Source organism: Protopterus annectens, chromosome 17.part0 (genome assembly GCF_019279795.1).
Source record: "Protopterus annectens isolate FY-2018-M chromosome 17.part0, PAN1.0, whole genome shotgun sequence".
NCBI lineage: Eukaryota > Metazoa > Chordata > Ceratodontiformes > Protopteridae > Protopterus > Protopterus annectens.
The window spans coordinates 505318769-505341328 of NC_056751.1; the positions used below are offsets into that span (position 1 = coordinate 505318769).

General features: G+C 43.2%; 1 protein-coding gene across 2 annotated transcripts in view; it reads left to right on the forward strand.

The window, feature by feature from the left end:
* The window catches only part of NAPSA (napsin A aspartic peptidase), a 776864-nt gene that overhangs the window by 667522 nt on the left and 86782 nt on the right, over positions 1-22560 (forward strand). For both annotated transcript variants that reach the window (XM_044059077.1, XM_044059078.1), the window contains one exon: positions 3463-3607. In XM_044059077.1, the coding sequence (XP_043915012.1) occupies positions 3463-3607 (145 nt within the window). The remainder of the gene's footprint in view (positions 1-3462; positions 3608-22560) is intronic.

The window sequence follows — 22560 nt, forward strand, 5'->3', positions numbered from 1 at the left end:
TATATTCAGTGTTCTTTTATTTACTTGCTTCCCCTTAAAACTTGTTGTTAGATCAAGCCAGAGGCCTTAATGCAGTAATTTCCATATTCAAAGGCAAGAAACAGCATATCAGTTTCACTTATTTCTTGCTGTTTTTGTCCAGGCTTTCTTTGTTTTTCCATTGCAGTGCCTGCATTTCTTAAAACTGAACAAGAAGGAAAGATGATGAAAAAATAGGGGCACTTGTTTATTTTAGTGTCCCTGTTGCACACAAAAATATCTGAAAAAGCTTTACTTTATAGCATGCAGTACATATCATGTATTATAAAAATACTGTTAAGAACAAAATTTGTTTTACTTTTAGTTACGTGTTCCCCTCTCCATAATATTCTTACAAACTTTAATAACATGAAGTATGGCATATACTTTGGAGTCTCCTACAAGTTTAATATAGTCAAAAAAGTCCAATATTTGCAGGTTGTCTTTTTCTGTCATATTTCACAAATGTCATCGATGCTTTGTAATCCCACATATATTCATTAATTTCCGAGTTGCTGGATTTCTTCATGTTGATCTCCATCCCCCCAAATCTAGTCTGTGGTTCACTTCCAAACTTACTCCTGGATCTAGTCAACTCTTGTGCTTTTATGTGTCTCAAGCATTGTCTTTGGAACATTGGAAAACGTTTCACTGGCATAGTCCATCAATGACCTTTATTATCAGAAGAATAAGAAACAGATTCATCTTCTGTTTGATAGCTCACTTTTTGTTGGACAAACTTTTGTATTTCCTCATTATCATGTACTGTATCAAAGAATGACTTTGACTCTCCAGGAAAGTTATTCTGCAGGTAGCTGGATACAGCAGCTTAAATTTACACCTGCTTCTCCACTTTTCCTAATTGCTGGAATAAATTTACTCCTCTTTTGCCTGATGTACAGTGAATAATCATTTTCCACAAACACTCTACTGTCTCCAACTTTTAGTACTTTGTCCTTCTGCCACAGTTTTATCAGAATTGACTCTATTTGCTGGTAGGATTGCATTGTTACTATTAAAGCTCTTGGCTACTTTCTCATGGCCGTGTTTGGAGCATACACCTGATGTGCTCTTTAAATTAACAACTGCTGTAGAATACCAGTCCAGTTGCTTATTTGTGCTTTCATAAAATTAATACACTCTGTTCCCTCCAGTTCTCTGGTACAGCAGAACATCTCTGGATTTCCATACATGCTGTGTCCTCTAATTCTACCATTTTTTGAAGTGTCTTTTCTTGAGCAGTCTCATACTTAGTCTTTTCTTCATTTTGATCTCTGATTTTTGCAGTTTTATCAGCGTATCTGAATATCTTTTTAAAGCATCTTCCATTTTACCAACCTTTTATTATTTGAGTTGATACTCCTTCAGTGTTACATTTATTTTAATCACCTCTGAGCATATTTGACTTATTTTTCCCACTAGGTTACTGGAAGTCATGTCTTGCACCAAAACTGGAGCCTGAATTGCTTTCTGTTGAACAGCTACAGGATTCTTCCCAGCCAGTGTTTCCTCCTCATCTTTTGTGCTTGATTTTCTTTCAGGTTCTCTGAATTTCTTTTTTTTTTTTTTGTGTTTGGCAGTGGCATTGAGGAGACAATTGGTGGAGTGTGAGAGAAGGCCAGGAGCTGTCTGAAGTGGTGAAGATGTTCCATTCCCAAGTAGACAGTACAGTAAGTACTTCAGAGTACCACATGCTACCTGTTTCCTAGGAATGTGGGATCCCCAGAATAGGGAGTCAGATGGCATTTCCACTCTGGCTGAGCAGCAACATTTTCATAGAAGTGGTTGCTCTGCTTTTTGTGATGCCCTGTGTCTGTTTCACAAGAACTGAGTATTTGTAACTGCTGCTAGTCCTCTCCACAGCACCACACAGTGAGGAGGAGGGGGTTGTCTGACTACACTTATTTGGAAAAGGGTGGACAGGTGGGGGGTTGTTATCAGTAAAGGATGAGAGGTTCATGAAGTTGGGAGAAAACAGGTGACATTCTTATTTGCACCATTTCCCTACATCAGAAAAGTCAGGTTAGGTTAGTGGCTGCAGACCTCCTTCAAAAGAACAAACTGCATTCAGTGTTCCAAGAATTTCCAGAAACCTTTCAGTTCACCAAAAGGCAGGGGGAATAAGACCCATCCTAAATATCAGCTATTTGAACTGGCTGATTGCTTACTGGAAATTTCAGATGTTTACAGTGGAGCTTGTTGGTGAAATAAGACTGGGTTTGCAAAGCTGGACTCATCTGTGTTTATCAAAGTAAGATAATGTCTACAGTTTTCTAATGTGCAAGGTGAGCATTTCTGGCTTCCAGTTTAGAGCCTTCTTTCTCATCTCTCCTTAGTGCTCAGGGTCCTTATGAAGCAACTAATGTAGTTGCAACTTTTGTACAGAGGAAGTACACGAGAGCCGTCTTTTACCTTGATGAACAAGTCCTAGTCACACACCCTCACATAAACTCAGCATACCATGAAAGAAGCCAGGGATCGGACCTTATTTCTTCTTATGGCCAAAGTATCACTGTAATTCTTTCTAAATCATTTCCATCTTAACATCTTAGGTTTTAAGATTTTATAGTGGCAAAATTAGACTTGCTCCTGTCTGGAGCCTTTTGGGCCAGTAAATCATTCCTATGTACTAATCTTGGAATTTTTGACCAGACATTTTGTGACAGCAGTGGTGTCAGGTGTAGAAATTTACAAGCAGGCTGTCACACTTGACCTTTTTATGATGATGATGGTAGTTGAAGGAAAGAGTCTTGAATCCCACACACACACCTGTTAAGGGGATATGTAGTATGACTGGTTGTAAACATGAGTCGGTAGTATGTACATGTGAACTGTTGGTCTATAGGCATTTGAGCTGTGTTCAATGATAATTTTGTATCCTGGTCTATTTTTCTGTCTTTCAGGTGCTGCTTGTTCAGATTCTCTGGTGGGAGAACCTGGGAGAGGGGGATAATAGAGTTCTGCATGTCCTCCTGATCAGGTCTGTTGATGCTGTGATGTGCATGTCTTCCAAATGCATGAGAGAACAAAATGTGCCAAGAGGTGGTCCTCAAGAAGTTCCCATTTGTTTATCCCCTGCACAGAGGGATCTCTCAAAGATTAATATTATTCCCTGCACAAAGGGATCTCTCAAAGATTAATATGGTGATCACTCATAACTGTATTTAATGTTTCCACTTATGAATGGTTTAATATTTAGTAGGTTGACAATCGTGAGTGAAACTCCACAGGAAAAAATTGGATAACATATTTGTTCACAGTTACATGGCTTTCTTGTAGCCCTGTTAAGTAAAGTGTATTCCTTTTTATAGAGTCACAGAAGTAATACCAGGCAGTTTGATGAAAACTTTAACATAGTTGTTTATTACATCTTTAGTGGTATTACATTGCTCAGCTCCAGTTTTAAAGAAGTACACTATTTACTGAAATATTCTTTCATTCTAGGGTGAACGTGGGTAGTCAGCTGTCCCTATGCAAAGGAGGGTGTCAGGCTATTGTTGACAGTGGAACATCTCTGATTGTTGGACCTGCTGAGGAAGTCAGAGCTCTGCAGAGAGTAATTGGCGCACTGCCCCTGTTTAATGGAGAGGTATGTTTGAAATACTTCATTTTGGAACTTAAAGTTTGGAATTGTAACTTGAACTCTGGTCAAGAGAAAAAAAATGTAGTATTGACATTTCTGAATGCTGTCCTATTAATACTCTAGCATTTCTTGTGTTCAACAAAAGGGCGGTTTTCTTTTTCAGTATAGGTGTGTCTGCAATTCTAAAACATTTGTTCTAATAGTGGTACAGTTCCTGTATTCTGCAGAAATAATCTGATACTAGGAGGGAGTCTTAGCAGTTCACTATTTTTCCTTTTCAGTGAAGCTGTACTTATTTTTACTGCATTTGTAATCTAATTGCTGGGGTCTGGTGTCAATAGTTTAAAAGTCTGAGCAGAATATGTATTGGATATTTGAATCCAAACCATACATTTTCAGGTCACTCATACAATTTAAATTTCTCTTCAAACTGAAAGAAAAAAAAACTGCATTTCTGTTCAAAATATTATTTAGTGACTTTTTTGCAGCATGTTAATTGTCATGTAGACTGTAACTGAGCAAATAATTTAATCGCCAAATTTGCCCCTGGTCACCCATGAAGTTCAACACATATACATAGTAAGCATTATCCCTTTACAAAAAGTGTAACATTAAGAAAACAGAAAACTCCTCTCTTTCCTTGTGTAACTTAAAAGGGCTGATGTAAATGCCAGTAGCGTTGGTTTCCTAGTTTAGTGGAGGGGCAGTTTTTTTTGAATTCACAGTAATGGATCTAATATCTTGGCAGATTTCATATCCGGTAGGCATGCATCAAAATTTGCATCACTAGAAACAATAGATGAGATGTTTCCTGTTGACATGAGTAGTATAATCCTTGTTTCTAAATGATATGATGTTAATCCAAGGACACATCTGCCTCATTTGATGGTACCCCCAGGTCGACGGAAAAGATCCCATTGTACCTATCAAATAGTGTAGGGGAAGTCCCATGGTGTCCTGGACAAGTTTTCCCCAGTTAGTATGAATACCGTCTAGTAGGGCAGCTGCTGTGGTGCAGCGGTTAGCGATGCCACTTCACAGCAAGAGGTTCTCCAGTTCGATCCTCGGCTTGGGTGCCTTCTGTGTGGAGTCTCCATGTCCTCCCTGTGGTCGCGTGGGTTTCCTTCGGGTGCTCCTGTTTCCTCCCACATCCCAAAGACATGCTATAGGTGGATTGGATACTCTAAATTGGCCCTAGGTGTGAGTACGTGCATTTGTGTTTGCCTTCTGTGGAAGGTTAGGTGCTGGGCTGGCAACTCGACACCGTAAAACTCCACTGCCAATCATGAGTGGACAGGTGATCCGCTGTGGCGGCCCATAACCCAGAAAATCTGAAAGAAGTATGAATACAGTCTAGTGAGACTAACCAGGTCAGCAGAGAGTAAATAACATAAATAATACAATTTTGTTTGGTTATTTGGTATTAAAGACTGATGTGAATTGTCTTTAAATTTCAGGAGTCCTATTTGCATTACAAAAACTATTATTTAATACAGAAAATCTGATTCATACATGCACAGACACAGGGCTACTGTTTGTTGCTTTAAAAACAATTTTATTGATGACCCAAATCAGATAATGAGAAAGAAAGGAAAAATTGGAATGCAGGAGGGAAAAAGGGGCGCCAGTAAGGCATCATCACTTGAACAGTAATCTTAACAGACTACATTTTTTATTTCAATTAAGCTATTCTTGGACTTTTAATTATGCTGAACCATATGTACATAATAGTTTACTGTAAATTTGTTAGTAATTGTATATATGCCAGGTAATAGATTTGTAGGTACTTACTAGATTGTTGATTTGTGAGAACCTTACATACCAAGGTATTTTTTAGCCCTTATATTTAGCATATAAATAACCCAAAGATGGGCCAAACTAGGATATGTTGTGGCATTTACATGTTTCCACTATTCATTGACAGTGGTGAATTTGCTGTTTACCCATCCACTCATCTAAACTTTATTTGGATAGAGTAAGTAAAGTACTTTGCTTTGTGTAGAGTGAAAGATGGTTCCATTGAAGCAGTATTCTCTGATGCAAACCTGTCTGTCCAGCATGTTCTGTTTATTTTCTAGAAGAGATTGAAATCCCTTGAACAGGTATTTGATACCACTAGACTTGTGAATGTGTAATAGGATTGAAGGAATGGTACTGAGACGAGGGATGAGGCTTTAAGACGGTCTGCATAGTTTTTTTAGAGTGTAGGCCCTTGATTTTTTTTTTTTTTTTTTTTTTTTTTTTTTAAGTGAGAAAGCGTTGTGGTCATTCTAGTTGTGACCAGTGTTTGGTCAGGTAGTTACCAAAAGGGGCATTATACAAAATGATTGGCCTGATGTCCTAATGAGTGAGGAGTACAGTGAAACAGTTACATCCTTGCAGCAGGACGTAATGTCTTTAGATACAAGCTGTGCAGTGAAAAAGGACTTTCTTACAACAGTGGATATTTTGTTTTCAAAGAACAGTTCATGGTCGACATAGGTTCCCAGATCTCTAAAGTATCAATTTTCAAGGGTGCATGGTCAGTGTGATAGAAGGGGAGTCATGCTTGCTGAAGGATACTTTTATAGGCATTTAGTTTTGGCTCATGGCTTTAACACCAGTTTTTTTCTGGGACAGGGCTTCTTGGAGGATCTTGGTGTTCTCTACAGAGTTTATGATGACACTTGCAAGAACCACAAAGATGTTTCCCTGGTTATCTCTACTATGGAATCCAGAAATTCAAATCCTCAAAATGCCAGCAGAAGGAATAAAAATGCACTTTGTGTTCCAAAAGTGTACTATTATGTGTTCACTTACTAAGAAAAGTCTGTCTTTTTCCTCTAAAGTGCACCTTCTTCAGCATAAAATTTATTCCTAGTGCTGACAATTTTTGAGGCTGATATTGAATTGCTTCTGTAGGAGATCAGACAAGTCATGTTATAGGCTAAACCGCAGGAAGATGGGTATATTATCTGGCCCAATAGACAGTGATGTCCTTCGTGGTTCACTGTTGCAGTCATGACTGTAGGGTTCTTCCTGCCAGCAGCAGCCCCCGATCAGCCAGAATCCCAAAGTCTGGATCGGGCGTCAACTGAGGTCGCTTTTATCCTGATGTCAATGCGCCGGAAGGTACAAAGACCTCAGCTGACGCCATTTCCCCAGTCTTTCTTGCCGCGCGGTGCCCTTTGCAGTTCACTGATGCCGGTAAGCCTGTTCCTGTTTGTTTTTGGATTTAATCCCTGGATTTTCGTTTTTTAAAGATAAGTACCCCGTTGGGGAGGTCTTTTTCTTGCTCCAGTCAGATGTCAGAAAAAGTTAATATTTGTATTTCTTGTGGGAAGCAAATACCTCATAGGGATTTTCACTCTTACTGTATTCCCTGCCTGGGTCCTGACCACGACATTGCTAATTGTGCGTTTTGTGCTAGATTTAATCAGTGTACTATTAGGCGTAGATATAACTTTGCCTTTTACTATTTTGGAAAAAGGTTTAATTATAACATGTCTTCGGATTCTTTTCCTACTTCTGGGGTGTGTAAGAGGTGCAGGGATGCAGACAGGCCTCTGAGGTCCACAGCAAAGGATGTTACTCAGTTATTGCCAGTTGCTGGTTCGACGGTCGTCAGTGAGGCGCCTTTGCAGCCCCTGTCGTCCGCCTCTTTTGAACCACTTGCCTGTACCAATTCCGGTGTGGAGCTGATGGGGTCTTCAGAATTGCCAGGGGCTGGACCTTCGGATACTGCTCCCTCAGTTGGGTCCGGAGCCGGTAGGCAGGTACCGGCTTCTGAGGGAGTTCTCAGGCCTTCACAGCTTCCTGTAAATGTGGATTCAGTTTTACAGTCAAAGACAAAGTCTAAGGCTCCAGCTAAAGTGAAATGGCAAGCCCAGACACCTTTTGATCAGGGTCCTAGGCCTCAGAGGCAGATGCTTAGGATGGCTGAAGATCTCTTAACTATGATCAGGGGTTCTCATTCCCCTCCTGACAAGAAGCCTAGATTACAGTCCGATTATGATTCTTCAGACCAAATTTCTGTTTCTTCTGCTTCTTCCCTTAAGCAGGATTATTCCTTTCCTCTTTATGAGGATTCTGATGCTGAAGATTCCTTTCCTTCAGCCTCCCCTCCTGAGGATTATTCTTTTGGTGAAACTTTGCATGATATGAGGGTGCATTTTCACTGGGAAGGGCAGAAATTCTCTGAATCCAAGAAAAGGCTTAGGGATTTTCTTCTTCTCCCACAGCATAAGCCTCTGGCTATTCCCCCTGTATTGGACATTGTTGTTGATGTTTTTTCAGAAGCTTCTCTCTCTCCTGATTCTTTTCCCCCTACTCCGGCCAAACAGGATAGGTATTATAGGGTTCCAGATTCTCACAAATTTCTTTTCAAGAATATTTCGCCTGATCCGGAAACTATTTCTCAAGGTCCTAAGGGTGTTAAAGCGGCCTCTGCTAAAAATCCTATTTCCTTTGACCGAGAGTCCAGGGCTTTGGAGAGATGGGGTAAAAAAGTTTATACTTCTGCTACATTGCCTATTAGGGCTTTGAACTGTCAATTTCATATGCTGAAGTATCAGCAATACCTTTTGTCTGTATTTAAACAAAAGATGTCAGCTGTGTCTATTGGTGCGGATAATCAGGAGTTACAGGATTTATTGCATGCTATTGAACAGGTGGGTAAACATACCCTGCATTGTGGTTTTGATTCTTTGGAAGCTCCTTGAAGGGCTGCTACAACTGGCGCTGTTATTAGAAGACATGCTTGGTTAAAAGAACAAAGCTTGCCGGATCAGGTTAAAGCCAAACATTTGGATGCCCCTTTGCAGCACAATGTTCTGTTTGGGTCCAAAGCTGAAGAAGCATTGAAGAAAATGGTAGACAAAGTCAAATCTATGCAGACTGTTAAGGATTTTCTACAGGTACAACCTCCTAGATTTGGCAGACACTGGCCAGCTAAATCTTGGTCCTTTCCGGGCTCGGACAGGTCTCAGAGAGGCAGATTCAGGCGTTCCAGAGGTAGGGGACAGGCACAGACCCATTTTAGGAATAGGCAGTGGAGTGTCCCCTCTCCCAAGGGAGGTGAAGATAAGTCTCAACCTTACCGAAGACAGTCTTTATGACTCTCCCTTTCTGGTCCCAGGGGCTCCTCTCCTGGAAGCACCTTTGGAGGGAAGGATTTCTCTTTTTTATCAAAATTGGAGCCACATAAACCGGGACAAGTGGGTTTTGGACATAGTCTCAGGAGGTTACAGATGTCATTTCCACACCTTGCCAATGGTTGGCCAGACCTGCCAAATCATCAGTGGGCAGAGGCACAACGGCAGGTTCATTCCCTCCTGGCTATGAAGGCCATAGAATCGGTGCCAAATTTTGAAATAGGGCAAGGTTTTTATTCCAGACTTTTCGTGGTTCCCAGGAAGGAAAGAGACCAATCCTGGACCTCTCTGTACTAAACACCTTCCTAGATGTACCAAAATTCAAGATGCTCACTCTGCAGCAGCTGCTGCCTATGTTGGGCAAGAATGCTTGGATGGTGACTTTGGACTTAAAAGAAGCTTACCTGCATATTCCTATATGGCAAGAGTGCAGAAGGTATCTGCGTTTCAAAGCAGGCTCGAAACATTACCAGTTCTCTGTGCTGCCCTTTGGCTTATCTACTGCGCCCAGGGTCTTTACGAAGTGCCTGGCACCAGTAATGGCGTTTTGCAGACAGAAGGGGATTCAAATTTACCCTTATCTGGACGACTGTCTTATTCAAGCGGACGACAAAGGCACTCTACTTCGGCATCTAGCTTTTGTGCAGCATCTTCTTCAGTGCCTCGGTTTCACAGTGAATCTAAAGAAATCAAATCTGGTACCCTCACAACAGATTACTTTCCTGGGTGCTCTTCTGAGTACTTCAACCCAGATGCTTCCTTGACTCCAGACAAAAAAGTGCAACTGGCTTCTTTTTTCCGACGCCTGGCTTCAATGAAACAGCTGATTGCAAGAAAAATTCTGCAGGCTTTGGGTTACATGGCCTCCTGCATTCTGCTAATACCATATGCAAGGCTGCATATGAGGAAACTGCAGTGGTACCTCGAGTGTCTGGTCTCAGCATTACCACAGTTTGGAAACAGTGGTCACGATTTTGCCTTGTTTCCAGCGAGAGTTTCTTTGGTGAGCCAAAGCCTGTCTACAGAACAAGGGGAAGCTTTTTTGTCCTTCGCCGACCAACCAAGTTCTGACAACGGATGCTTCAGATTATGCCTGGGGAGCCCACATGCATGGGAGATGTCTTCAGGGTGTTTGGACGAAGGAGCAAACACACCTGCACATAAATTTCAAGGAGATGCTAGCTGTGCAGAATGCCCTGATAGCCTTCAGGGACCTTCTTCTACCAGGTCAATTGTTGATACGGACAGACAACACTACAGTGATGTGGTACATCAACAAGCAGGGGGGCTCTCACTCTTACCCCCTGTGCAGATTAGCCATGAATCTCTGGTACACTGCTCTGACCTGCAGTGTCGACTTACAGGCGCAATTCCTGCCAGGGAAAGACAACACTCTGGCAGATGCATTGAGCAGACGCATTTCAGATCCACACGAATGGATGTTGGATGTTCGGATATTCAGGATGATTATAAAGGCTTGGGGATGTCCGGACGTAGATCTCTTTGCATCCCCTCAGAATCTTCAACTTCCAACATTTTGCACAAGGACCTACCACAAACTAGCATGGAAAGTGGATGCCCTCTTGTTCAGTTGGAAACACCTCTCAATATATGCATTTCCTCCCTTTCCTCTTCTACCTCAGGTACTTCTGAAGATAAAACAGGACAGACCGCAAATGATTCTACTGGCTCCCAATTGGCCTCGTCAATTCTGGTACTCCACTCTGATGAACTTGGTTCAGGAGCCTCCCTGGATTCTGCCTCAAATCCCTCATCTACTGTCTCAACGGGACGGCCGGATACTGCACGGTCATGTCAAGACTGCATCTAGCTGCCTGGTGGATCCAGGGTCTGTAAACACCTCTGCCCTTTCCAAACAGGTTTTGGATGTAATCCTTGAAGCTAGACAGCCCAGCACTAGAAAATCTTATGCGGGAAAATGGAAAAGATTTTGCTCCTGGAGTCAAGTCCAGGGTGGTGATTCTTCTGTCCCGAACATTCCTCTGATTTTACAGTACAGAGTTATTACATACGTGCCTATTTTTTCGTCTGTTAAGCTTCATGCTTCTGTTATTTCTGCACATTACGATACGGATCTTCCGATTTTTTTCTCATCCATTACTTAAACAATTTCTTAGAGGGGCTAAGAATATTCGGCCCCCTATAAGGGCTTCTGTTCCCACTTGGGATCTTAACTATGTTTTGGAGAAATTAACTTTGTCTCCTTTTGAACCTGCAGCTTCCACGGGTTTAAAATTTTTGTCTTGGAAAACTGCTTTTGTTTTAGCTATTACCTCTGCTAGAAGAATTTCAGAATTGCAAGCACTCATGGCTGTGGAACCCTTCCTTATTTTTCATCAGGGCAGGGTATCTCTACGGACTAATCCCACATTTATGCCCAAGGTGGTTTCAGCAGTGGCCTTGAATCAGTCTATTCATTTGCCTACCTTTTATCCTAATCCTCAAAGTGAGGAAGAAAGTCTTTTGCACTCTCTAGACGTGCACAGACAGCTTCGTCTATACCTGGACAGGACCAAGATATTCCGAAAATCTGATCAGTTGTTTGTCGCTTATGCTCCTACTGTTCAGGGGAAAGCAATCACTAAGCAAACTATTTCCAAGTGGATTGCCCATTGCATCAAGTTCTTTTACTCTTATAATGGCAATCCAGTTCCTGTTAACGTTAGGACTCATTCTACCCAGGCTACTGCTACTTCAGCAGCTTTTCTTTGTGGGGTTCTACCAAGGATATTTTGGAAGCTGCTACTTTGAGTTCTGTACATACTTTTTCTAAGCATTACAACCTCCCTCTCTATTCTAAGTCCAGGGCAGGTTTTGCTTCTGCGGTTTTGCAAGGTTTTGTGACTGCTCCCTCTGTTTCTCCTCCAGCCACCCTTTCTTAGCTTTAGGACTCAACCCTACAGTCATGACTGCAACAGTGAACCACGAAGGACATAGTACAGTTGTGTACTCTTACCATAAATGTAGATGTTCGAGTGTGTTAACTGTTGCAGTCTGGGTTACCCTCCCTCTTATCCCCTCTTTTGTTTTTTTTCTTTGAGTATGAGTATGTTATGAGGTATTTTGGCTGATGAGGTTTTGGGCATGGTTTCTTTTTTAGCCTTTTCTTTCTGGGCACCTGACATCTGGGGCAAGAAAAACTGGGGAAATGGCATCAGCTGAGGTCTTTGTACCTTCCGTCGCATTGACGTCAGGATAAAAGTGACCTCAGCTGACGCCCGATCCAGACTGTGGGATTCTGGCCGATCGGGGGCTGCTGCTGGCAGGAAGAACCCTACAGTCATGACTGCAACAGTGAACACACTCGAACATCTACATTTATGGTAAGAGTACACAACTGTACTTTCTTGGGCTTGGATAGTTGCTTGAGAGCTTGTTCTTGTGTGATGTGAGTGGGAGGTATGTGTGTGTGTTTGGGGAGGTATGCAATCTGAGAATATTGGAGGTGAGAAGGGGTAAAATTTGAACTACATTTGTCTTCTAGTAGATTGGCCATGTCCTCTGTGTCTGATTATGTGATACCATTTACTATTAGCACTGCACAGTGCTAGGCATGGTCTCTGACATTTTTAACATAATTAATGAAGGCTTTGTGTTTTTCTCTTACTATGGATGTTTTATCTTATGTCTGGCTTTGTTTGGCATAATCAGGGTCTGACGTTCCATGTTTAGTTTAGCAAGAGGGTGTTTGGCATTTTCAGAGTTAATTTATCTTTGTGGGTAACAAGTTTTTTCTTTTATTATTGAGTTTGTTTATATTTGGGTCCCCCCACAGGGGTTTCTTTTTGAATTTGGCAGTGTATTTATTTCTGAAAGGAACAAATGCATCTGGTCAGCTGTTTACATGTATATAAAATTTGGCAGTGAGGGATGCAGTATAAGCAGTTGGGACATCAAGATGGAAGGGATTTTGAATGTAGCTCACAACGTCTGTATGAATGCCAACCTGTGCCGTAACTGAGCAGCTCTTGGAAAGCATCTATGGTAAGGTCCCAAAGCAAATACAGACTAGTATTTGTAGTAATAAATACCATTGATTCACAGTTCATAGGAGGTTAGTAGGCTAATGGCCCTGGGGTCCTTACAAGTTAAGCAAAGAGTTTATCCCCAGAAAGAAACCTCAGTCAGCACCTTTTGCCCCTGTCAATGAGGGACAGATTTGTGGATGTTCATCGTGTTTCACTGTTGCAGTCAGTACAATTGGGTTATCCTGCTGGCAGGCTATCTGCAGTCGGCCTGAATTCCAAAGTCTAGGTCCGGCGTTGGTTGCTGTCGCCTCCTTCCTGACGTCAGTGCGCCAGGGGTATAAAAGATGCAGCCAACGCCATTTTCTTCAGTCTTTCTTGCCGCATGGTGCCCGAAGCAAAAGCAGTTCGCAAGTGCCGGTCGGCCGACTCCTGAGATTTTCGTGTTTGAATTTCAGATCCGAAGTCTTCATTAAAAGCTAAGTACCCCATTGGGGAAACTTTTTTCTTGCTCCAGTCCGATGTCAGAAAAAGTTAATAATTGTATTTCTTGTGGGAAGCAAATACCTCATAAGGACTTCCATTCTTACTGTATTCCTTGCCTAGGCCCTGATCACGATGTGGCTAATTGTCTGTTTTGTACTAGATTTAACTAACGCACTATTAAGTGTCGGTACGATTTTGCATTTCACTATTTTGGCAGAAGATTTAATTACAAGATGTCGGATAGCCATCAGACTACCGCAATTCAAAAGAAACGCAAAGAAAAAGAAAAGGACAAGCATCCGAGGTCCAAAACTGACGACGAGGCTTCTTCTAAGCCAGTCGGCAGTTCTCGCTGGTTCTCAGTGAGGCGCTTTCGCAGCCCCTGACGCCCGCTACTTTAGAGCTGCAGGCCGCTTCCAACTCCCACGTGGAGCCGACTAGGCCACTGGAAAGTCAAGGTATTGGAACCTCGGAAACTATTCCCTCAGATGGGTCTGGAGCCGCTGAGCAGGCATCTGCTTCTGAGGGTGTTTTCAGGCTTACACAGTTATATGTTAAAATGACTTCAGCTTCAAAGGCAAAGACTAAAGCATCTCTAAAGACAAAGAAACAAGTACAACAGCCCCTTAGACAGGCCTCCATGCCTAAAAAACAGATGCTCAAAATGGCCGAAGACCTAATTACTTTGATCAGGGGTTCCCATCCCCTCTCCTGATAAGAGGCCTAGGCAAGAGACAGAATATGAATCTTCAGAATAGGTTTCCATTTCTTCTGATCAGGAATACTCTCTTCCTCCCTATGAGGATTCTGATGCTGAAGAATCTATCCCTTCAGCCTCTCCTCCTGAGGATTATTCTTTTGGGGAAACTCTGCATACCATGAGGGAGCATTTCCACTGGGAGAGCCACGATTATTCAGAATCTAAGAAAAGGCTCAGAGACTTCCTTTTACTACCTCAGCACAGGCCCCTTGCTATTCCACCTGTGTTAGACAGTCTATTTTCAGAGTCCAGTCTGACTCCTGACTCTTTACCTCCAGCTCCTGTTAAGCCAGACAGATACTACAGGGTTCCTGATTCAAATAAATTTCTTTTTAAGAACCCTGCTGCTGACCCAGAAACTATCTCTCAGGGTCCCAAAAGGGTCAAGGCTTCCACTGCAAAAAACCCTACCCCCTCTGACAGGGATTCTAGGGCACTGGACAGATGGGGAAAAAGATTTACACTTCTGTTACCTTGGCTATAATGGCTTTAAATTGTCAGTTTCATATGCTTAAACATCAGCCATATATTATGTCACTGCTTAAACAGAAAATGTTGATTAACTCTGAATGTGCAGAAAACAAAGAAATGCAGGATTTATTGCATGCAGCTGAACAAGTGGGAATGCATACTTTGCAGTGTGGTTTTGATTCTCTGGAGGCCTCCAGCAGGGCCGCTGTTACAGGTTCTGTCATTAGGAGGCATGCTTGGTTAAAGGAACAGAATCTGCCTGATCATGTTAAAGCAAAATTATTAGATGCTCCATTACAGCATGATACCTTGTTTGGTGTTAAAGTAGAAGAGGTGTTGAAGAAAATGGAGGACAAAGCTAAATCTATGCAAACAGTCAAGGATTTCTTACAGGTACAGGCCTCCAAGATTTAGCAGGCACTGGCCTAGAAAGAATTGGTCCTCTCCAGTGTCAGACAGGCCACAATGAGGCAGATACAGACGCCCTAGAGGCAGATCCCAGCCCCAAGGCTCATACAGGTCTAAACAATGGGGTACTTCTACCTCCAAAAGTGGAGAAGACAAATCACAGCCTTACAGGAAACAGTCCCAATGACTTCCCCCTGCCTGCACCAAGCAATTATCTTCTGGCAGCACCTTTAGGGGGAAAACTAGCACTTTTTTCTCAAAATTGGCACATAATAACCCAGGACAAGTGGGTCTTGGATATAGTGTCACAAGGCTACAGGTTTCACTTTCACACCCTGCCAAGGGCAAACGGTTTGCCAGACCTGCCAAAAAATCAATGGGCAGAAGCACAAAAGCAAGTGTCATCCCTCATGGACATGAGGGCCATTCAGCAAGCACCACAGCAAGAGCAGGGACAAGGATTTTACTCAAGACTGTTCTTGGTACCCAGAAAGGACAAAGCCTGGAGACCAATACTGGACTTATCTATTCTAAACACATATCTGGATATTCCAAGATTCAAAATGTTGACTCTGCAGCAGCTTCTGCCCATGCTGGGCAAGAAGGCTTGGCTTGTGACTTTAGACCTAAAAGAGGCATACCTGTATGTCCCAATAAGACAATCATGCAGAAGATACCTCAGATTCATAGCTGGCTCAATGCACTACCAATTCTCTGCACTGCCCTTTGGCTTATCTACTGCACCCAGGGTCTTCACAAAATGCCTGGCTCCAGTAATTGCATTTTGCAGACAAAGAGGAATACAAATATATCCTTACTTGGACGACTGTCTTATTCAAGCAGAGAACAAGGACATTCTACTACAGCATCTGGCGTTTGTAAAAAGATTACTAACATGCCTAGGGTACACACTAAACAAAAAGAAATCAAAACTAGTACCCCCTCAAGAGATAATATTCCTGGGTGCAAGCTTAAATACAACTGCCCAGATGACTTATCTCACGCCAGACAAAATGTTGGCAACAAAGACCCAGTTATCTGCAAGAAAAATTCTGCAGGCTTTGGGCTTCATGGCATCCTGCTAATTCCATATGCAAGACTGCATATGAGGAAACTTCAATGGTATCTAAAAAGTGTTTGGACTCAACATTGCCACAGCCTGGGAACAATAATTACCCTCATTCCCTGCCTGCAACAGGAGTTTCGATGGTGGGCAAAGGCCTGTCACTGCAACAAGGGACAGCCTTTCGCTTTACCCACAGCCAGGCAGATATTAACAACAGATGCATCAGATTATGCCTGGGGGGGCCCACATGGCAGGAAGATGTATTCAGGGCACATGGTCTGCAAGCCAAATGCTTCTGCATATCAACCAAAAAGAGATGGTAGCTGTTCAGAATGCCCTGACAGCCTTCAAGGATCTACTTCATCCGGGACAACTACTGATAAAGACGGACAATGCTACAGTTATGTGGTACATAAACAAGCAGGGAGGCACTCATTCCTACCCCCTATGCAGACTAGCCATGAATTTGTGGGACACAGCATTGACTTACCAAGTACATCTGCAGGCACAATTCCTGCCAGGAAAGATAAATACTCTGTCAGACAAACTAAGCAGAAACCTCATGGATCCCCACAAGTGGAAATTGGATCCGCAAGTCTTCAGCATGATAACAAAGAATTGGAGATGCCCGGACATAGATCTATTTGCCTCCCCTCACAACTGCCAACTGCAGAGATTCTGCACAAGGTCTTATCACAAGCAAGCATGGAAAGTGGATGCTCTATCTTTCAGCTGGAAAAACTTAGCAGTATATGGCCTTTCCTCCACTGCCTCTTCTCCCCAAGGTACTCCTAAAAGTCAGACAAGAGAAGCCAAAAATGATACTGATTGCCCCAGACTGGTCCCACCAGCACTGGTACCCAGTCCTAAGGAACTTGGCTCAATACTCAGCCTGGACATTACCTCAAATTTCTCACTTACTGTCTCAACACAACAATCAGATCCTGCACAGCCAACTCAAGACCTTAAATCTGGCAGCATGGCAGATAATGTAGTCATTCAAAACACACCTCTCTCTAAAGCAGTGATGGATGTTATTTTGGAGGCCAGGAGGCCTAGTACCAGAACATCTTATGCTGAAAAATGGAAGAGATTCTGTGCTTGGAACCAGGCACAAGGGATTGACACGACCGTACCAAATATTCCACAGATTTTGCAATATTTAACTGAGATGCTGGACAAAAGCCTATCCTTTTTATCAATTAAGATTCATGCCTCGGCCATTTCACCTCATTACAATACATAGCCACCTATTTTTTCCTCATCCTTTATTAAGGCAGTACCTCAGAGGAGCCAAAAGCTTAAGGCCTCCAAGGAGATCACCGATACCTGCATGGGACCTCAATTATGTCTTGGAAAAACTCACCCTGCCTCCTTTTGAGCCAGCCGCTACAGCTGATATAAAATTTTTATCATGGAAAACAGCTCTGCTCCTAGCAATAACCTCTGCAAGACAAGTCTCAGAGTTACAGGCACTCATGGCTGTGGAACCTTTTATCATTTTCCATCCAGATAGGTTTTCTCTGAGGACAAATCCGACATTTGTCCCGAAGGTAGTGTCCAGTGTGGCCCTTAACCAAACTATTCATTTGCCTACCTTTTACCCAAACCCACAGAATAAGGGTGAGAGACTTCTGCATTCTTTGGACATACACAGACAGCTGCGCTTCTACTTGGACAGAACCAAAGCTTTCAGAAAGACTGAGCAATTACAAGTGGCATATGCTGCAGGATCACATGGAAAGGCTATCTCAAAGCAGACTATTTCAAAGTGGATAGTCACTGCATTCGTTTCTGCTATTCACAACATGGCAAATCAGTGCCTAAGGGCATTAGGCCACATTCAACCAGAGCAGCAGCCACTTCAGCAGCCTTCCTCAGAGTACCAACCAAAGACATTTTTGACGCTGCAACCTGGAGTTCAGTGCACACTTTTACAAAGCACTATCACTTAACACTTTACTCTAAACCCAGGGCAGGCTTTGCCAATGCACTGCAGGGCCTCATAGCCGCTCCTAATCCTATTTAGCTCTAGCCTCCCAACCTTAGCTTTGGGATTCAAACCAATTGTAATGACTGCAACAGTGAAACACGATGAACATAGTACAGTTGTGTACTTACCATAAATGTAGATGTTCGAGTGTATTCACTGTTGCAGTCCAGGTTACCCTCCCACTATCCCCCTTGTCTTTGCTGGAACTCATCTGTACTTCTCTAGTCTATACAACCTATGTGGTGTATTTGCTTGTAGATGAAGGAAAAATTTACCTTGGTGCATGCGTGCTTTATTGACATATTTTTAGCCTACCATTTTGAAAAACTGAAGAAAATGGCGTCGGCTGCATCATTTATACCCCTGGCGCACTGACGTCAGGGAGGAGGCGACAGCAACCGACGCCGGACCTAGACTTTGGAATTCAGGCCAACTGCGCGTAGCCTGCCAGCAGGCTAACCCAATTGTAATGACTGCAACAGTGAATACACTCGAACATCTACATTTATGGTAAGTACACAACTGTACTTTTCCCAGCCACTCATCAAGGTTGCGCTTGAAGAGGGTCAGTGAGATACTCTGACATTTATGGGAAGTCTATTCCAGAGACAGGGCAGCGTTTAGGAGACTAGCCTGTCTCTCCAGTAGGTTTTTGTTGATGTCTCATATTAGATTCAGGCCTTTTTGAGTGGGTAATGCGCAAGGAGTTAGACTTACAGATATGGAACTTCTCTAGTAGGGCAGGGTCCGAGATTGCCTTGTAGGCGAGACACTGATCACCTCTGAGCAATCTGTATGATGCTGAGTAGAGTGATAGTGATTTGAGCCTGTCCACATAGGACAGGTGTTGGAGGCCATGGATTCTCTTTGTGAAGTATTTCTGTGGCAATTCCAGTTGGTTCAGATGTTTGGAGAGTACATACCAAATGGGGTGTTCTACTCAGTTATTGGTCTAATGAGGGACGGGTATAGAGAGGTAATAACCTTCTTTTTTCTGGATTCAGTTCCTTTACTTATGAGATGAATCTAGTAAAAGGCTTTTTTGACTACTGCAGATGCATGATGGTCGAATGTGAGATTATCAACCTGAGTACCTAGGTCTCTCACCACAGGTTGTGTGTTTAGGGGATTGCTATTGATGTGGTAATCAATAGGGGCCATGGTTTTGCCGAATGGTATGATACATTTTTTTGCATTTGACTTGAGGTCATGACTTTGGCACCAGTCATCAGTTGCTGTGAGACCCTCTTGCAGTATGATAACATCATTTGGGGAGTCAGTGATGGCAGCCAACTTACAATCATTAGCAAACTTGGTCAACCACAGGCCTTTTGTCTTTGCCTGGGCCTCTGAGAAGTAGATGCCAAGCAGTAGGGGTCCTAGGACAGACCCCTGGGGAACTCCACTAGTGACAGGTCTACTATCGGAGGTGGAGGCACCTGTTTTGACCTTGAGGGTCCTGTCGGTGAGCCAGTTGGCCACCCACCTGATGTCATAGGGATTTATGCCAAGTTGTGTTAGCTTTACAATGAAGCCTGAGTGGGGGATTGTGTCAAAGGCCTTGGCCAAGTCAAGGTAAGCTGAATGTACTGACTTTCCCTCATCCAGGGCCGTGGCAATGGTCTCAAAGAAGTCAACCAGGTTCAATAGGCAAGATCTGCCCTTGAATCCAAACTGGGTGGGGTCAAGTGCTTGGAGATTGCCTATGTCCTTGCTTATGAGATCCATAATAATACGCTCCATGGCTTTGCAGATCAGACTTGTCAAGCTAATGGGGTAATAGTTTCCAGGGTCAGTAGTGGCACCACCTTTGTGCAAGGGGATGACAATGGCAGTTCTCCACTCTGCTGGAATGAGGCCTGTATGTAGGCTGTGGTTGAATAGGGTGCTCAATGGCAAAGCCAGTTCTTGCTGGAGATGGTGCAGAATACAGCCTGGGATACTATCTGGTCCCATGGAAGCTGTGTTCTTTGCCTTGGATAGGGCCTTTAACACTTGATCTACAGAGATGTGAGGTACGGGACAAGTATCAGGGATGTCGTAAGGGCCTTTTGCGGGAACAGGGGGTGAAGTTTGCACTGAACCTATCTGCTAGCAGGCTGGCTAAGTCAAAAGGATCAGTGTAAGTGATAACTGTTAAGTACTAATTTGTAACAATTTTGGGCTTTGCTATTGAGATTCCCAACGTAACTGAAGAAGGCTTTGTGGTTTTGCTTTGTTTCGGAGGATAGGTTTGATTCATAATTGGCTTTGCAGGTTTTAACTAGTGATCCAATTTGCTTGATGATGAGGCTAAGGAGAGAGTTTTTCCAGTTTGGAGTTTGTTCCTTTTTACCCTTGGACAGCAGTTTCTTCCTTTTGTTGTTAAAGCCTGTTGATAGAGGTTTCCCACCAAACAGGTTTATGTTTCCTTGAGGTGCAGGTTTTAGTTCTGTTGGGAATGGTGAGTCCATGCAGTTGTACAGGTGCTTGTATACTACATTGGTGTATTGTTCAGCATAGTTGGCTGCATCCTGTGAGGGGTGTGGTGGTGTAAAGCTACTGATACCCTCCCTTAGGAAAGTATTTTAGCTTGATTATGGCTGGGGTGGGGGTTGGGTGGGATAGAAACTTCGAATGAGTCAGTCCGATGATCTGATCTCACCAGGGAAGAACATGCTATGGGAGTGGTGCAGCAGTTGCCCATGTTGGTGAGAACCAAGTCCAGTATGTTATCTCCCCTTGTGAGGGGTGTGATGAGCTGGTTTAATGCGTTAGAACTGATGAAGTCAAGGAATCTTTGAGTGCATTAGTGCAGGAATGGTTCACCCAGTCTGTGGCGGGATAGATGAAGTCACCAAGGATCGGGGTGTTAGGGGGTACCTTGATGGAGTCAAGTATATCCAGGTAAGAGGAGTGGGTGCCCTGAGTAATGGAGTTGGGTCCATAGCTGGCTATAACTTGGATGGGTGTCTTGCCAACTGTCTGTTGCACCTGGAGTAGTTCCAGTGCGTCATCCTGGCAAACCAGTCTGGAGATGTGCCTGTCCTCAATGAAGACAGAGACTCCACCACCCTTAGTCTTCCTGAATTTTGGGGTTGGAATGTGTGGAATGAGATATAGCCTGGTAAGGAAGGGGTGCTCTCCGCAGCCCTGAACAAAGTTTCCATGAACACACAAGATATCAGCATCTTCCAGTGCAAGGAGAGCCTCCAGTGAGTGCATTTTCTGGTTAAGGCTCCTAGCGTTAAGCTTTTTGACAGATCTTTTATGGTGGAGTATTTGTCTTTGGGACATTGCCTAAAAAAGGTACAGTGGGTGAGGTGAGAGCCTTGGCCAGGATCCGGAATCCCAGCGATGACAGGTAGAGGTCATCTCTGGCAAAGCATCGAGGCCTGTCAACCATGTCATCCCAGGCAGACATATACTGGATCCCCATGGAATGACACCGGAAACTAAGCCAGTTGTTGATCAATTATTTTTTGTTGGTATTGTGGTATAATTCTTGGAGAAGGTAGGATGCTGCTTAGGACTCGGGTTATACTTACGTGGGACACAAGCTCAATAATGTCTCTCTTCATATAGTCCAGGGAGGTACTTCTCCAGTAATTCACACCAACATGGCCAGTGACAGAGTCATACTTCTGGAGAGATTTGTGTGTGTGATGTGGTGGATTCTGGCACCAGACAGACAACTGACCATGACCTTCTCCTTGTTGAGCCTGGTGAGGGGGGGACGTCGGTGTGTCTCACAATTGAGAAACCATTGACTAGTATGTTTGGTTTATTATTATATCTTGTGGGCTGTGATGGTTATTGTTTTGCCTTATGGTATGTTGGGGCTCTGCAACTGCCCACACATGCAAGCTGGTAAGCAGCAGTATAGGAAGGATACCCCAAAGCAGGGATGGTTGCGTTCCATGACAATGCCTTGGAAGGGGACACCAAATAGCTTTATGCTGTACCAAACGTTAGCACCACATTTTGACCCTTTGTGGAGCACCAGGTTGTATTCAGTTCCTTCAATGAGGCATTCATCCTTGGACATGTAGCATATATGTGCCGCTGTTCCCTCAGAGTATCAGAGAGGCATCGCATGTCAGTAAGGGTGATCCTAAAACATCATGCACAATGATGATGAGCTATGAAAATAATTTATGTATGCCCCACAGCATGCGCTCCAACCCTATAACCTTCCCATTGTTAACTTCATTTGTCAAACTGTATGGTGAGGAATGATGTACTGGACAAACTAAATCATTGACCAGTGTTTCATCTGTAAACCAGTCTTAAGGCATGAATTTTGTCAGATAAAACAAATGCCAAGGTTTCCTTAGTCAAATAGTTTCTCACCAGACTCCATGTTTAACAAACACCATTTCCTTGCTTGATTACCATGTAAAATGGGACTATGGCATATTCAGACACCACTGCTTCTGTAAAATTCAAAAGGTGCTGTGCCTTGAAGTTTAATCATACCTGTAACTTGGCTAAGTGATTTCTACAGCACATGGTTGCAACTCTTCTCCATTACAAGTTTTCCAGCAATCTCTATCATCTTTTCCATCTGTTTCTGAAATCTAGGTAGTTGGATTAAAAAGCAAAGAGATGTCTGAGGTAAGCGGTAAAATGGAAGGGCAAATGTCTGTCCAAGAGTGTCAAAGCCCTATCCTCTGGC